This window comes from Chiloscyllium plagiosum, chromosome 1 (genome assembly GCF_004010195.1).
Source record: "Chiloscyllium plagiosum isolate BGI_BamShark_2017 chromosome 1, ASM401019v2, whole genome shotgun sequence".
NCBI lineage: Eukaryota > Metazoa > Chordata > Chondrichthyes > Orectolobiformes > Hemiscylliidae > Chiloscyllium > Chiloscyllium plagiosum.
In genome coordinates, this window is record NC_057710.1 from 128854731 (window position 1) to 128873338 (window position 18608).

An 18608-nucleotide genomic window follows, 5' to 3' on the forward strand; every position below is an offset into this window, starting at 1 on the left:
TTATACACATGGTCTTTTCAACTGTGTCATATATTAATATACATTAGGAAAATGGCTGCACACACCAAAATGGATAAAATACATAAACACTTTTGCTTTGAGAATAATTTCTACTGTGATTGTTAAATGAAAAATACCATATAATTTCATCAAAAATGTGTGAACACATTCAAACAAGTTCTTTAAAATAATCTCGTTTGTAAGGTTTCAAAGCAACGTACCTAAAACTATGATTGTGATACTGATCTGAAGTCTTAATGTTTAAGTAGTCTGCCTAGACAGAGATCAGGCATGCACTTCACATTCAATATTTTGCACAAATCCTGGTTGACGTTCCTATGTAGCCACTGTTGTAGGGTTAATAATTTAACTCGGGTCTTACGTGTTTTCCTTTGATGTTATTCCGGAGGGATCGTACAGGTCCATTAATGCTTATCACTGCCATGGTTTGTCAATGTTTGCCTGTCACAGGATGCAGAGTGGGCAAAAGGGCACCTGGTTATCATTATGGGATTGTTCCTTGCCACCAGTCCTGGGGGTACTCATCAATTCACAGAGGCCATAAATTTGGGTATCTGCTCCCATCCATACACTTTGGTTCCCTCACAATACAGGATGGACCATTGCAAAAAAAACAATTTTCTTCATGGCGCTGGACTGCTTCTTGGGATTGATTCCACCCTGATGGGTTCTACTGTGCCTGTTCCATCACAGCTGAACAGGCCAGTCTCTGTTGTTAACCTGAGTTCCGCTGAAGCTGAGAAGTAGCAACTCACAGCAAAGGGAGTCTTAGCTTTCAGCCGTACCCCTTCTAACATTGGGGTGAAACTCTCTTTGCACTCCAGCCAAGATTTCACCTGAACTCCAAGCAATCTACGACATCTGACACCTTCCAGTACCCTTCCTGATGAAGGGTTTTTGCCCGAAACGTTGATTTTCTTGCTCCTCAGATGCTGCCTGACCGGCTGTGCTTTTCCAGCACCACTCTAATGTAGAGTCTCATTTCCAGCATCTGCAGTCCTCACTTTTGCCTACCTTCCAGTACCAGCCTATTTTTGGTGCTTAGCCTGTACTCCAATGTAACCACAATAGGGCCCATCAGAAAGCTGTGCATTTTTATAGCCTTTATCCTTTACAAATTAATGTACAGCCAACTTATAGTTATAAAGGTATACTATCTGTTACTCCAGTGATCAAAATGTTTACAAGCCTGTGCTCTACCCATCTTTAAACATTATTTGTCATCAGTGTGATTTGCAATAGGCACTATCACGAAGAGGAACCCTAACCTGTTCAACACCAAGAAAATTATCAGGAAAACACAACTGCTGCTCAAATCAACTCACCAGCTCACTGCTGTAGCTGAAGATGCTATTACTCATGTGGTTATCAAAAGGAACTTAAGACACGATGTGACATTACTAGGCTCATGTTAGTGGTTTGTTCAAACTATCAGTGCTTCATGTTGTCAGAAATGTGAAGAGGGAGGAGGGAAGGATAGGAAGTGCATTCGTGTCTCATAAAACATAGAACAACACAGCGCAGAACAGGCCCTTTGGCCCTCAATGTTGCGCCGACCTGTGAACTATTCTCAGCTCGTCCCCCTACACTATCCCAAAATCTCGCTGGCTGAGTACCTTTTACAACAAATACCAAATGACTACTTCAGAAGCTTATTAGGTACAGTTTTGATGTGTTCAATTTCTTCTCAGGGCATGGGAGTCACTTCCAAGAATTTATTACCCAGCCCTGTGTGCTCTGAGACAGTGGCATTGGGCCTTTCCTATGAACTATTGCCGTCTTAATAGCAGTAAGTAGTGATGGCAGACACCTTGTTTATGTCAAAATTGTAGATGAATTTAAAGACCACACTTTACAGTCAATGCTACATTGGAAAATTTGATTTAGTGAAGGAAGGGTGCATGCTGCTGGTCCCATCTCACTGGATGATCCCCGAAGTAAATAAGCTCCAAGAGATCTGGGTAGCTTGACAGCTGCTGTGGATGACCAGTTTAGGTTCTCTCACTGAGTCTTTTTCTTTGCTCCAATTCATTAAGGGTTACTAATCATGGCTTATACCGAAATATTATGGTGGGCAGGTTAGTGGGTAGACCCACAATCTCTCAGCCAATACAAAAAATAATTCCATTCCGTAGTCTCAAACTGCAGCAGGGTTCTTATCTACCAGAGTTATCCGACCCCTCGTACAAGGCTACTGTCATTGTGGAATAATGTAAAGAATTCTCAGATACTACAATGAAAGAACAATGTTGTAATATAGGATGGTTTGTATATTGAAGGGAATTGAGAGATGATGGCATCTCATGACATTGCTGCTCAACTCTTTTCGGAGATGAGAGTTAGTCGAGGTACTGCATGAATCCAGTAGATTGTAAACACTACAGCCATTAGTTACTGTGATGATGGCAGTCGTTACCGAGTTCAATGGCATGGACAGCAATCAAACCAACTGCTCCATGTGATGCAATTCCTCATGTGTTTTATAGATGATTTGGGCTAGTAGCCATTCTTGAGTATCCAGCTTCTACCCTGCCCTTAGAACATAGAACAGTACAGCACAGTACAGGCCTTTGGCCCATGAAGTTGTGCCAAGCATTTATCTTAATCTAAGATCAACCTAACCTACACATCCTTTAATTTACTACCATCCATGTGCTTTTTCAGCAGTCACTTAAATGTCCCTAATGTCTCTGACTCTACTACCACTGCTGGCAGTGTGTTCCATGCACCACCACTCTCTACGTAAAGAACCTACCTTTGATATCTCTCCATACCTTCCTCCAATCACCTTAAAGTTTTGACACCTCATGACAGCCATTTCTGCCCTGTGGAAAAGTCTCTGGCTTTCTACTCTATCTATGCCCCCTTCTCATCCCTCTTCTCTCCAGTGTGAAAAACCCTAGTTCATTCAACCTCTCTTCATAAGGCAAGCCCTTCAATCCAGGCAGCATCCTGGTAAATTCCACTGCACCCTCTCTAAAACATCTACGTCCTGCCTATAATGAGGTGACCAGAACTGGACACAATTTTCCAAGTGTGGTCTAACCAGGGTTTTCCTCCACACTGCCAAGAATCCTTTCTTTAACCCTGTATTCAGCATTCAAATTTGACTTTCCAAAATGAACCACTTCGCATTTATCCAGCTTAAACTGCATCTGCCACTTCTCAGCCCAGCTCTGCATCCTGTCAATGTCTTGTTGTGGCCTGCAACAGCCTTCGACACTATCTACAACACCATCGACCTTTGTGTCATCAGCAAACTTACTAATCCACCCTTCCACTTCTTTATCCAAGTCATTTATAAAAACTACAAAGAGCAGAGGTCCAAGAACAGATCCCTGCAGGACACCACTGGTCACCGACCACCAGGCAGAATACTTTCCATCCACTACCACTTGCTGTCTTCTTTCGGTCAACCAATTCTGTAACCAGACAGCCAAATTTCCCTGTATCCCATACCTCCTAACTTTCTGAATGAGCTAACTGTGGGGAACCTTATTAAATGCCTTACTGAAATAAGCCAAAGTTTACTTTGATTGCTCCAGTCAATGGTGACTCTTGAGATGTTGAAGGGGAACTCAACAATTATGATTCTGTGGAAGGTTGACCATAAGACCATAAGACATAGGAGTGGAAGTAAGGCCATTCGGCTATCGGGTCCACTCCGCCATTCAATCATGGCTGATGGGCATTTCAACTCCACTTACCCTCATTCTCCCCTTAACCCTTAATTCCTTATGACATCAAGAATTTATCAATCTCTGCCTTGAAGACATTTAGCGTCCCGGCCTCCACTGCACTCTGCGGCAATGAATTCCACAGGCCCACCACTCTCTGGCTGAAGAAATGTCTCCGCATTTCTGTTCTGAATTTACCCCATCTAATTCAAAGACTGTGTCCACGGGTCCTAGTCTCCTCACCTAACGGAAACAATTTCCTAGCGTCCACCCTTTCCAAGCCATGTATTATCTTGTAAGTTTCTATTAGATCTCCCCTTAATCTTCTAAACTCCAATGAATACAATCCCGGGATCCTCAGCCGTTCCTCGTATGTTAGACCTACCATTCCAGGGATCATCTGTGTGAATCTCCGCTGGACACGCTCCAGTGCCAGTATGTCCTTCCTGAGGTGTGGGGACCAAAACTGGACACAGTACTCCAAATGGGATGGAATTGGAACTGTTCTTTTTTAGCGTAGTCATTGCCTCACTATTTATTGTTGAGTATTGTTCAGTTACTGCTGAAAAATGACAAGGGCTATTTCAATTCAAATGAGTAGTAAATGGAGCTCAAAAATCATTGAGCATCTCCGCCCTTACAGTAGAGGTAGAGCCATTAATGAAATGGTTGAACCAAAGATGCTAACCTAAGGAACTCCTGCAGCTAGAGATATTAAGCTGAAACCACAACGAATTTCTCACGTGAATATATAGAAAAAAGGTCAATATCAAAAAAGGATTTGGTCATTATTACCTTACTTTGTGGCACTTCTCTGTGAGCAAATTTCCTGCTGTATTTCTTATGTTAGAATAATGACTATAGAGTACTAGAGTACTCAATTGGCTGTAAAGCAGTTTGGGATATCCTGATTTTGTGAGTAGTGTTCCATTAAAGTCTTTTCTCTTCGATGCTCTTTGGTTTTGAGATGAACAGCTCGCACCTTGTTTCTCACTTTTACCATATACATCTTGGCCAAGGCTGGAATGAGATTGGAACCAAGTAGTTTCAGTCACAACTAAATTAAAGTCAATAAGCAAGCCTTTGACAAGTACGTATTATGCAGTGGCAATACCGATTACTCTTTTCACTAATTTGCTCAGGAAGAAGCTAATAGATTGGTAATTAGCCAGGTTGGACTTAATTACTTATCGTGAATTGACAATTTGTTGGGAAGATACCAATATCACACATTCATTAGAACAATTTGGCTATGGACGACTAACTATTGAATGCCAGCCATCAGTTGTATATTACTAGGCTCACAACCTTGCACCATGACCAATGGGCTCATTTGTTCCTTAATATCTTGTGGAGAGAAATGTGGGGTGGAGGGGTGTTATCAGGAGCACAGTGAATAGTTTTGCCAGAAGACATTTTAAATTCTTTGCTTGCTTCCCATGTTAATTTCAACATGGTTGAGGCTGGAGATGTTCATGAAGGCTCATATTGCCTCAAATTCATGCATTTTGTCAGTAATCTAAAATGACCCTCCACATTCTTGGTGAAGGCAAGGGCTGTTGAAGGGAGCACATTCCCAATTCAAGTATCCAGTGTTATTATTAAATACTCCCATGTCAGCTAGTGCATAGCCAGTTACAAAATGAAGTTCTTTTTAATCAATTCCACCATAACGCCAATTTTGGGAGAGTTATAGTTAATAAATAGTACATTTCCATTTCCATATCAGTCATTCCTGGAGCCTGATCGAGAATGCCAATCCAATACGGCATTTGGAACAATTTCATGTTATAGACCCATTGTCACGTTGTAACTAACTAACTGATGACACTTTCAACCTGCCATTGTAAGCCAGATGTATAATGCAATGCACTATAATTCTAAAAACATAAATTGATAATACTCACAATAATTAGAAGCAATCCAGTGTAATTAAACAATATTCTAATGAATTTATAAACTAAGGACTCAGCATTGATTTACTGATGGTTTTACGGAAAAGTCTGTCAGGTACTGATATCATTGTAGTGCCCTGGTACTGTAGAAATCATATTTTACAACCTGAGGTACCATTTTACGAAAATTAAATTTTTTGTGTCTCTATCAGAGCAACTCATTTCTTTGCTACAGCTTTAAAACTGCAACCATTTGATCACAATGTTTGAAAATAAATGCTGACTCAGCTGGAGATGCATTCATGAGACGTTACAAAGTTCCTAGCCAATCTCCCCCTCCAAACAGTACCAACACCAGAGTTCCCTGCCTGTCAGTAATGATTTTAGAAAGAGTTGTCCTATGGCAATGATTTGAGAAGCTGGCAAAGGACCCGAAAAGTGAAGAAACAGTTTAATTAATAACTGAAACATGATAAAAAAAACTTTAATAGCTTCTCCTGCTCCATATGTAGAAACTGAAAAGTGTGTCAGTTAAAAGAACTATCATGTCAATCAAGTTGACTTGCTTTCCCTGAATTTCTCAGTATAATTTCTGAGGTTGTCATCATTAATAAAATCTATATTTCTTATTCACCCATACATATTTGATAACACCAGGAGAACTTGTCTAGTGCTGCCAATCCCTGAACAAAATCTGAAAACCCAGTTCTGAGGAAGGGTCACTGGACCTGAAATCTTAATCTAATTTCTGTCCACAGATGCTGCCAGACTTGCTGAGACTTTCCAGTAATTTCTGTTTTTGTTTCTGATTTTCAGCATTTGCAATTTCTTCGTTTTTTTTGCTATTTCCTGACCTTTGTTGAAATTTATATTTTAAATTTATGGGTAATTTATGTATTAAATATAGCTGTGAACTCAGTCCTTATACGTCTAAGCTCAATACTGGAACAACTCTGGTCTAACTGCATCTTCACTACAGTATCCTCCAGATCAATAATCATGAGAATTTTTCATAATGGTGTAACATTGTGAGCCATCACCTAAACAGCATTCACAGAGTTGTTGTTTGGAACAATCATGTCATTACCTACATTCTGGTATTGTTCTCTTCATTTTTTAAATGAAAGTGTACTCTGCATAACTATTTTAATTAGTGCCTTTCATCCCTCGCTTGGATTTTGAAATTTGGCAATATCTCACCACCTTCCCGGCCCAGGAGAGCAACACCAATCAGGAAAGTTGATGGTATGCATTATGGATCGTGAGTACTGTGACCATATGATAATGTTAGATGCCTTGAGAGGAACAGGCTGTTATAAATTGACCATTGATAAACAGAACTAATTTTTATGATATGTATTGCCATAAAATGAAAATTGCTAAAATGTAGATGAGTTAATTTTGAAACTGTGCACTGAAGATATAAAGGATAATGGTCTCTATGACAATGTAGCACCGAAGTAGGTGATTATTAGGGTCATTCTATTTATAAAAACATTTGGGTAAAATCACCAATCTTATAGTTGCGATTGGAAGCCACAATTGACAGGAGCAACAACACCTGGAACATGGGATTAATGAATGCACACAATAATTATTACTGCCAGAAATTAACCATTTATAATTAATTACAACATTCAAAAACTGTGCAAAAGCATTTCTGTAATGCCACCATGTACAAATATCAGAAAAATAACTTGTTGATGGTGTGTTGCTGTGCCTTGTATCCCTTTCATCAATACACAGAAATATGTGCACTTTGGAATGTAAAACATGCTACCCCTTATAAAACTATCCCAACAATGTTGTAAAATATAATAGACTCGCCTTTACAAGATTCAACTGCTACAATTTCTTTGTGTGCAAGACCAAGAGATAAATCTCATTTTCAGTGAAATTAAATAATATATAAATTCATTGATTGGAAGCCATACAACTCTCCCAGCACATGAATTGGCTAAGAAAAGGAATGCTGCACTTATTCATGGGACAAATCACATCCCCAAGCAAGATTACAGGTATTTCTTTCATTCTCTCAAAGCTAGACACAAAATTTATAGCAGCCAAATCTAGCTAGGAAATTATTTTTAAAAATTGAACAATAATGTGTCAGGTTGTAAGGTATATTTTTGAATAATAATTGACCAATTCATTTACACTTGACCTACACATTTTAAAATAAGTATTAAGAGCCTGTCTGCTAAGTTAAAACTTCAAAATTTCAAGGGGCTGTGAAACCCCTGGATCCTTTACATTGCAGGACTTGGCTGTCCCCTTCCTTCTCTGACTGGCATTAACAAACGGCCAATACATTCAGCCAGCTTTGTTGGCTGGCCTATGATCTATGAAAGTGATAACAATTAAATTGAAAATAACAGCTTGTCAAAGTGGATTTGGAAAACAGCCCAACCAGTTACGAGCTAATGGTTCTTATTTCAGTGAGTTACTAAAAGTGTTTACTGCATTCTATACACAATTGGCAGAGAAAATAAACCAGCTTGTCAGCTCTAAATTCATCCCAAAAGATGAGTCCTGTGTTCTCAGTAGGCTACAGGATGAATACCAAAGTCATCATTTCTTTTCTCCATTCACCAGTTTTTGAGTGGCTAGCATTTCCCAGTTCTTTCGATTATTCCTACAGCCTTCAAGCAATGGAAGACAAGCTTCAGATATCTCTGCCAGAGCCTAGAAGGGCCAGACAAAAAAAAAGGTCATATAAATGTCACATATTGGCAACGTACATGAGCTTCAATTAACATTGAAGATGACTTTGGACAATAATTTAAGTATATTTTCTGAATTTTCCTGCAGGATTCCCTACATTGATCCCTGTAACAATGGGTTTCCACTGTTTCCCTGGCAACCCCACCTCCAAACCCCCCAGTACAGGTCTGGGAAGAGTCAACCCATCAGACCAACTGTTGAACATCCAGATTTGATCCACCACATAAACATAGTGTTTGGACTGAAATGTTATAGAAAAATGACCACTGAATATTGGAAATGAGAGAGTAATAAATACGTGTCTACACGTATTTGACTACAATCATTCGATCAATATCATTATGATTACAATCATTCCTGAGGGACAATGAGGAATTAAAAGAAATTGCAATCAAATCTTCTAATCCCTCATTGTCACAGTTGTTGAGTATCTGTCTAAGAAAACACTACTGATGGTCATGTGGGCACATCTATTTTTTAAATTTAATTATCTGCCCTGGCTCAACAGTGGCACCAGTCTTCAATCACAATTACTGATCACAGGGTCCAACCCTTTCTAAGACATAAGCTTTTGATCCTTATTAACACCCGAATGCTATACTGTCAGCGGCACTATGCTTCCAATTTGAAATTTACACCAAGGTCTATCGTCACTTTCAGATGGATAGCCTTATTTGAAGAGGAGAAATGAGTTGCTCCATCCAACATTCATTTCTCATTTAATACCATGAAATGGTTTCATTTGATTCACACCTCACTCCTGTTTGTGGCACATGGTAGTGCACAAATTGTCTGCCACATTTTTCTATACTACAACAGTGGTCACATCATTGTTTCATTGTTAAAAGGCTGTTTAACTGCCACTTTCTGCTGCCATTGACGTGTTTGTGATGTTGAGTGGCCCTCTGTCACATTAGGAAACAGACCAGTAGATTCAGGTTGGAGAAGGATTGCCCTAATCAGACACTGTGTGATCATAGAGAAAGTTAAAACTCACACAACACCAGGTAATAGTCCAACAGTTGTCACAGTGGAGAAATTGATTGTCAACATATTGGACCATATCCTTCAACCGGAAGAGATTGGAGTTCTCAGCCAAGGGCTCAATGTCTGCCCCACCACCAAAATGGATCCCATTGGTCTTTCAGCAGACACCGAGGAATTCATTAGATCAATGAGATTCTGGGAGTTCTAGCAAGATGTCAGCAGTGAGTCCAATGAAACAACCAAGAAACCAGAACAGTCGTTAAAGGGATCCTTAGTGGAGTGACCAAAGAAGGAATAGATTTGGACCCCACTGGAGGGATGCTATCCTGGGCTTGGCATTTTTTTAAAATTTCAAAATCTGGTGTTCTGTGATTTTTAACTTTGCCCTCTAAGTCCAACACTGACACCTCCAGATCTTGCAGAAGATCACCAAACACAGATTGCCAGGGTCTGCGTGACCAGCCCCAGAAATCCTGGCCCCACTTCCCTTATTCTGAAAGTAGCTTTTCCAGTCTGCTGCAATTTCAGCAGTGGTCACTTGTGGGATGGAAAACTTCTCAGGTGTCACAGTGGCCAACAGCTTTTAGAGGTGGCATCTCATCCCCTTAGAGGGTTAGGAGCCTTGACAAAAGCTCATCGAGGGATGAACGTATGCCATGGTTGCATCTCTCAGAAATGACCAAGACAAATTGCTCCTGGCTTTCTGGACTGCTGCCAGTTCACTGATCCTCCCAGTGAATCTGGACCTTGGCATACTCCTACACCGAAACATATGACCTTATTTTATTTGAACTAACTCCACAGAGGCCAGTAGCCCATCACCACTTTATTTACACATGGAAAGTCCTTGACACTAGTCCAGCTCCCTCAGAGCCAGCTGTCAGAGTAAGCAGGATGTCTGACACCTTTGTTTATATCTGTCAGCCAGGGCTCCCTGATAGGACCAGACTAACAAGCCCAATCAGGGAACTCATATTCTATAATGCCCATCTGGTTGACCTTATTACAGTCACTACATTACTGCTCCTCTGAGTCTGACGACTGGGCCAGTCCTTCTCTTCCAGCGCCTTCTGGGGTGTTTTAACACCAGGATGGGTTCCTCCGACTCAGCATTGGATATGCATAGCATGTAATGCATTGGAGCTCACCTCTTGTGGCCAGAGAAGTCGAGGGAGAAATTCATCCTCTGCTTCCAGCAGCAAAGGAGTCGACGTGGCAAGATCCACCGCATTCATTCCTAGATTCCGAGGTCTCTTCAACACTTGACGGAACCCATTTGCTCCGGAAACTGTCAGTGAGGTGGTCGAGGAGCCGGGCACATTTTCCCATTTTTGCGAGTTTGCAGCTTTCATATAGTCTACATGGACTAGTTCAGGACTGTTGCAGCTATCCAAACATTACACATCACAGATTCTGACCGCATGTGGACCATGCCTCTTACCCATATGGGGCCATTTCTGTTGTTCCTATCACAGACTTTGCCTCCTGTATTAAACTCTGTCTCACCGGGTGGAGTCTTGGATCGGCACTGGCATTCCTGATACTGTTTCACAAATCCCCCACCCCATCCTGGTCTGGTAAGATCAGATTTAACCTGGTACAGAGTCTTCTCCCCATTAGTTGGAGCTATCCCATTAGTTGCATGAGGGGTAGTCCTAAAATCAAATAGGAACCGGGACAGTTTGGTATGTAGTGAAGCTGTAGGCTATTTCTTTAAACCTGCCTTCAAAGTTTAGACCTCACTTTCTGCCAGACCGTTGGATGACAGATTGTGTGGAGCTGTCCTTATATGCCCAATACCATTCAACTTTAGAAATGCTAAATTTCCTGCTGGTAAATGATGACTTGGTATCTGTGACCAACACTTCCAGGGGTCGGTGTATTGGAAAAGGTGTGCAATAAGGAACTCAGTCTATGAGGCCTGCCAGGCTGACCTTGTTACAGTTACTACATTGTTCTTAGGTTTGCTTGAAGAGTTCAATTTCAAACTTCTGTGGACAAAGGTCTCCTTCTGAACACAAAGATGTTGTGAAACTTGAAAGGGTTCAGAAAAGATTTACAAAGCTGTGGGCAGAGTTGGAGTATTTGAGGTATAAGGGAGGTTGAATAGGCTAGGGCTGTTTTCCCTGGAGCGTCAGAGGCTGAGGGGTGACCTTATAGAGGTTTATAAAATCCTGAGGGGCATGGATAGGATAAATAGACAAAGTCTCTTCACTGGGGCGGAAGAGTCCAGAACTAAAGGGCATAAGTTTAGGGTGAGAGAGGAAAGGTATAAAGAAACCTACGCGACAACTTTCTCATGCAAAAGATGGTGCGTGTATAGAATGGGCTGCCAGAGGAAGTGGTGGAGTCTAGTACAATTGCAACGTTTAAAAAGCATCTGGATGGGTATATGAATAGGAAGGGTTTGGAGGGATATGGGCCGGATGCTGGCAGGTGGGACTAGATTGGGTTGGGATATCTGGTCAGAATGGACGAGTTGGACTGAAGGGTCTGTTTCCATTCTGTACGTCTCTATGACTCTAAATGCAAAATCTTAGAACTAATTTGGCTCTGAAGAGAGCTCATTAAAAAAAAATCAATTGTAAGCAGTTCTAGGAGCACATTTTCATATTTTACTATTTGGAAGAAGATTGCCTTCCTGATATTCTGCAGTAACTTGGCTAGAGTCACCAGCGCAGTGCTGCAACAAGCAATTTATGACAATTCACTGTGGTCTTGTTACTGTTCCACTGAAATATGGCAAAAGACCAGGAAATATTTCATCATTCCATACTCTATCCCCTCTCAACAGTCATCCTATTTGTAAAAACATTTGGGTAAAATCACCAGCCCCATGTTGAGGGCCGCCCCAGCCCTCTACTGTGCTCTCTCACCCCCACATCCCAAATTAGTACATCCCCACATTGCAAGGATCCAACCATTGCAAATGGAGGTAAATGTTTTATTTTGAAAGCTGGAATGGTTATTAAATACTAAAAGCAGTTACCTCATATAACTTCAGACAGATTGCATCAATGAATCCAACCTGCATGCTTGGGATCTGATCACATTTCTCTCTGTTCATTAAATCCTTCAAATGAAATTTTAAAAATAAATGCAGATTTATCATACATATGGAAGTAGCATACATCAATCAGAAAAACACATTTACATTTTCAAATTAAACGGCAGTTACATTAATAAAGTACATCTGTATTTTGTTTAAGCACAAATCAAATAAAATCTGATACATACAATGGGTTCAATATTTAATTCCTCCCTCTCCTTGTCACCTTGTTCGAAAAATTCTGTTGCCACAAGTTCGGCTGTCTGAAAAATGAAGTTGCAGGATTAATATGCTATCTATTAAAATTAACCAAACCTAAAGATTAGTTTCAAAAATAAAAAATGCTAAAGATCACTGCAGGTCAGGCAGCATCCATGCAGAGAAAGTAAACTAACGTTTCAAGTCTAGGTGACTCTTCATTAGAGCTGAAGTAAAGTGCGGAGTTGACAGCATCTATACAAGAGTGGGAGATCGAGGGCGTTGGAGTGCTGCGGGAGAAAGCATGTCGATGGTTCAGATTAAATTATCAGAATGTGACAATGGCAGAACAATGGTGTGTCTAACTCCCATTCTGTAAAAAATCCAGTTAGACACATCACTGTACTGCCATTCTCACATTCCGATCACTTAATAGAATCATAGAGACGTACAGAGGAACCCCTTGATTATCCGAAGGACACAGGCGGGGAGTATTTTGTTCAGTTAATCAAATGCCAGGTAACATAGTTAGCCAAGGATTGTGACCTTGCAATCTTGTTTGCATAATCCGAAATTTGGTTCATCGAATGTCAGATAATTGAGGTTCCTCTGTACAGCACCATTTGCTAGCACTTGGCCCATATCCCTCTCAATCCTTCCTATTCATATACCCATCCAGATGCCTTTTAAATGCTGCAATTGTACCAGTTTCCATCACTTTTTCTGGCAGCTCATTCCATACATGCACCACCCTCTATGTGAAAAGGTTGCCCTTAGGTTCCTTTTAGATCTTTCCCCTCGCATCCTAAACCTACGAGCTCTCATTCGGGACTTCCCCATCGCAGGGAAAAGATTTTCTCTATTTACCTTATCCATGCCCCTCATGATCTTATAAACCTCTGTAAGGTCACCCCTCAGTCTCCGACGCTCCAGGGAAAACAGCCCCAGCCTATTTAGCCTTTACCTATAGCTCAAACACTCCAACCCTGGCAACATCCTTGTAAATCTTTTCTGAACTTTTCTAAGTTTCATAACATCCTTCCGATAGAAAGGAGACCAGAATTGCACACAATATTCTAAAAGTGGCCTAACCAATGTCCTGTACAGCCACCACATGACCTCCCAAACTCCTATACTCAATACTCCTACCCACAAAGGAAAGCATACCAAATGCTTTCCTCACTATCCTATCCACCTGCGACTCTACTTTCAAGGAACTAGAAACCTGCACTCGAAGGTCTCTTTGTTCAGCTCCCCAGGACCTTATCATTAAGTGTATGAGTCCTGCTATGATTTGCCTTTCCAAAATGCAGCACCTCACATTTATCTAAATTAAACTCCATCTGTCACTCCTCAGTCCATTGGCCCATCTGGTCCAGATCCTGTTGTAGTTTGAGGTAACCTTCTTTGCTGTCCACTACACCTCCAATTTTGGTGTCATCTGCAAATTTACTAACTATACCTTCTATGTTCACATCCAAATCATTTGTATAAACGACGATAAGTAGTAGTCCCAGCACTGATCCTTGTGGCACTGCACTGTTCACAGGCCTCCAGTGTGAAAAACAACCATCTGTATTCTTACAAGCTAGTTCTGTATCCAAATGGCTAGTTCTCCTCGCACTATCATTTCTCCCCCAGCACTACAACTCCCAGCCCCACTCTTGCATAAATGCTGCCCCCTCCACATTTCACTTCAGCTCTGATAAACAGTCATCTAGATTCAAAATGTTAGCTTGCTCTCTCCATGGATGCTGCCTGACCCACTGATCTCTAACATTTTTTTTTGTTTTCAGTTCAGATTCCAGCATCTGCAGTCATTTGCACCTATAACTATCAATTTTATTTGAATGTATGTTCACATCCAAATCATTTCTATAAACGACGATAAGTAGTAGTCCCAGCACTGATCCTTGTGGCACTCCACTGTCCATGGATGCTGCCTGACCCACTGATCTCTAACATTTTTTTTTGTTTTCAGTTCAGATTCCAGCATCTGCAGTCATTTGCACCTATAACTATCAATTTTATTTGAATGTCATGGCTAAAGTAATATGAGATACAAATTTACTTTTATGTTGCAGTAGCCAAGTGCTTGCTATTGTACAATGTGGTGCAGCAAAGTGACTCTTTGGAAAACCTACGCTCCAAGGGTTTTGAACAAAATCTGGGAACTGAAAAAAATTAGAGAGTGAATTGCCTTGGGCTGCTTTTGGACAGCTCCCACTTACCAAACTAAGGACCACTGGGTTTACCAAACCAGGGACCACGGGGTTTGCCAGACCAAGGGCCACTAGGTTTACCAGACCAGGGACCATTGGGTTTACCAGACCAATGACCACTGGGTTTACCAGACTAATGACCACTGGATTTACCAGACTAAGGACCATGAGGTTTACCAGAATAAGGACCACTGGGTTTACCTGCCCAGCCACAATCATGGAATGATATTTGGTCTCTGATAAGTGATAGATAGAAAGAAAAAGGAGAAGGTTGATGATAACTTATTTAGATCAGAGCAAGAGATTTGGCTGTTATATTATCTACCTTAGCCATGGAGCAACTGGAACCAACTGTAGACTGTTAATGCCCAAAAGATGGGCCCTGGTGGGGTCTGATCTGGTATTAAATTGAAAAGTATTTATATATTTACTAATAGCAGAAATTAGTATCTTCATGTTTCAGATCAAATGCAAAGGGAGCCTATGCCATGGTGCTAATACTAGACTAGTCATCCACAACCCCAAACTACTGTTCTGTGAAGATGGGTTTGAATTCCACTGCAGCAAATGACAACATTTGGAATTAAGAGGTTCCCTAATGGTAAACATCGATTTGTCTTAAAAACCCATAGTCACTCATGTCCATCAAGGGTGGAAAAGTGCCATCCTCACTCGGTGTAGGCCACATGCAACTCCAGACTCACAGCAAAGTGGCAAACTCTTAACTGCCCTCCAGGCAAGTAGTGAAGTGCAATAAATGCTGACCCAGCTAGTCTTATCCCATAAACAATTTCTGTTTTAAAATCTAGGTCGAAGTTTATGTCTTTCCATTGCTATCGTCAGCTGCTGACCCTTACAAATTATGCCAGAGGAGTCCAGCTAATTTTGTTTTTTTATGAGCTTTCAAAAAAACATTCAAACTTTGTTGAATGTTGATAAAACCTGCTTTACAATGACTTTTGTGTGATGATTACTGTGATCAATGTCAATTCACAGAAACACCCACAGAATTATTAGATTTGTAGGCACCCACTGGGAAACAGTATGAAATTGATACTGTGTTACTATGGATTTCACAGTATTCACATTAATGTGAAGGGACAAATAAATGAAATAAAGGCTCCTTTGTTACTGGGCTAGCACAACAATTACAGTGTGATGAGACTCATTCTGACTTTGCTTCATTATCTGCCAGGCAGTGCCAGAGAGGCTGATCAGCAGAAATTGACAATAAACACACTGTTAGACTTTCAATAAGTTAACTTCACTTGCATGGACAAGTTTAGTTTATACACCCATGTAAATACAATTACACTATATTCAGCACATGTAAATAGTCAGGCAGACAACAATATGGGGCTGGATTTGAAGTTCCCTTGCTTTTGCATTTTGAAGTGGGAGGGCTCATTAACTATATCAGATGACATAATTATACCAACACTGGAGGTGGATTGAGTGGCTTACCTACTAGTGGACTAAAAAGAACCTTAAATGGGTAAATGATGCCTAATTGAGGGTCTCATTCTGCATGGGAACATATAAACTGAACTTGCCACTGCAAGTGAAGCTAGTGGATAGCACGGCTGCCTCACAGTTCAATTCCCGTCTCAGGCAACCGTCTGTGTAGAGTTTGCACGTTCTCCCCATGTCTGCGTGGGCTTCCTCCGGGTGCTCCGGTTTCCTCCCACATTCCAAAAATGTGCAAGTTAGGTGAATTGGCCATAGTGTTAAGTGAAGGGGTAAATGTAGGGGAATGGATCTGGGTGGGTTGCTCTTCGGAGGGTCAGTGTGGACTTGTTGGGCCGAAGGGCCTGTTTCCACACTGTCAGTAATCTAATCTAAGTTATCACAAGTCTAACAAAGTGCTCAGTGTTAGTTCCTGGTGATCAACCTCTCTGGCATTATATACCAGGAGAGGCCCACGCCAAGTGGCTCATCAAGGAAGCCCACTGGTGGGTACCTGTCTCAGTCATTCAGGTTGCCTCTGTCCCATTCCCTCTCAAGCCTTTCTCCCAATACTCACTTGCCACATTCAGCCAGTTGAACACCAAGTGAGACTCCAACCATCCTGAAATTGTGCAGTTCCACATGTTCAAAGCGCTTAAGGTCACTGATGGACAGAGGTCCCATTTTGTGTGCATTAGCAACCAACTGGCTGTTTGTTGGGTGCAGTGCAGCTGCTGTTCCCCTCAGTGGGCTCTCCCTCCTGAACCTTTAGCCAGGGTTGAGGAGGATATGATATCTGACACTTCACATAATTCAGTTCCAAGGAGATTCTTATCTACTGGTGTCACAACATTAGGGGAGCACCTCCTGCACATACCTAGATTAGTCGGTGACACCATGGACACTGATGTCCTGTCTGGTTGGATTAGATAATTAATTCTCCAATCTTTTAAAGATAAACAAAAGGTAAATGGTCAACCATTGAAAGAAATGAGAGAGCATTGGAATCAAGTTTAAAAATGAATAATGGTGGTAAGAAAGCTATTTACGAAACAAATCTGGACTCTTGAAGCTGGCTCTGATAAAGAGGATGTCTCAATGCTGCCTCAAAATTATCATAGTTTAATGACATCAAAATAGTCAACTTAAAAAAGAAAATATTTGAAAGAATAATTTTGAAAAGAAAACTCTATCATGTACCTATGACTATTCAAGAGTCCCATTTGTCTGTCAAGTGAGCTGGGCCAGCTGTATTGAAACTTGCTGTAAACTGCCTTTCCAACTTGTTCAATCACTAGCTTTAGGGAACTTTATATACCTTTGTGAATCAACTCAGTGCTTGGATTGTGGAGAATAAATTATTTCACTCTCATCATCAGATTTAGTGCTCTGGACCAAAATGGCAGGTTATTAACTGCTTTGTTTATTTCAGAGATAATATGAACATATAGTTGTTCTGTTAAGGTGGGTTGAACTGAATTTTGCCGATTAGGAAGAAGAAACAAAATTGTTTTGAACCTGACAATTGACATTCCATTACATTCTTAAGATTGCAGTGTAAAACTGGATCAAAACCAAAACAGAATCCATTCTTGCATCACTTTTTTTAAAGAATCCCTACAGTGTGGAAGCAAGCTATTCGGCTCAATAAGTCCACCCCATCCAGACGCACCTTCGTCCACCATCTCTTCCACCACGCACCCCTCCCCCCCAACTCAATCCCCGTCACCTTGCATTTCTCATGGATAATTCACCTAACCTACACGTTCCTGGCACTATGGGAAATATAGTTTGGCCAAGCCATCTAACCTGCACATCTTTGGACTGTGGGAGGAAACAGGAGCACTCAGAGGAAATCCATGCAGACACAGGGAGAATGTGCAAACTCCACACAGACAGTCACCTGTCTCTGTATACCTGCTGGTGGCTGTAATGTAGGCCTGGTGTGTGCAGGCACAACAGTGTCTGGTGCCTAGCCAGTTGGCATCAGGAGTTTCAAATGTTACACAAAACTAACAAAAAGCTTCATTTCCCTCTGAATTTTGCAACACGCTGACTTGGATCTGCATTGCTATTCCTCACTGTCACCGGATCAAAATCCTGGAGCTACCTCCCTCACATCACTCCGGGTGCGCTCACACAAATTGAGCCACAGCAATTGAAGAAAGTGGCTGACTGTCACCCTCTCAAGAGCAATCACTAATGGGAGATATTGGTCTTGCCAATGGTGTTCCCATCCCACTAATGAATAAAAGAAAGTCAGTGGCAACTTCTGAGTTCTCTTGTTTTAATCACACCGAACTGAAGCCGAACGTTGTATTATTTGTGTATAAAAAAAGCATTTTTAGTTAAGATTATTTTGAAAGTAAAGCCTGCATTATAAGTGTCG

General features: G+C 41.1%; 1 protein-coding gene across 1 annotated transcript in view; it reads right to left on the reverse strand.

Moving 5' to 3' along the window:
* Positions 1-6061: 6061 nt before the first annotated feature.
* pde5ab (phosphodiesterase 5A, cGMP-specific, b) overlaps positions 6062-18608 on the reverse strand; it is a gene marked incomplete at its 5' end in the record, with an annotated part of 77892 nt that continues 65345 nt past the window's right edge. Inside the window, 3 exons of the mRNA XM_043700718.1 lie at positions 6062-8278; positions 12294-12377; positions 12542-12616. Coding sequence (XP_043556653.1) covers positions 8165-8278; positions 12294-12377; positions 12542-12616 — 273 coding nt within the window. The remainder of the gene's footprint in view (positions 8279-12293; positions 12378-12541; positions 12617-18608) is intronic.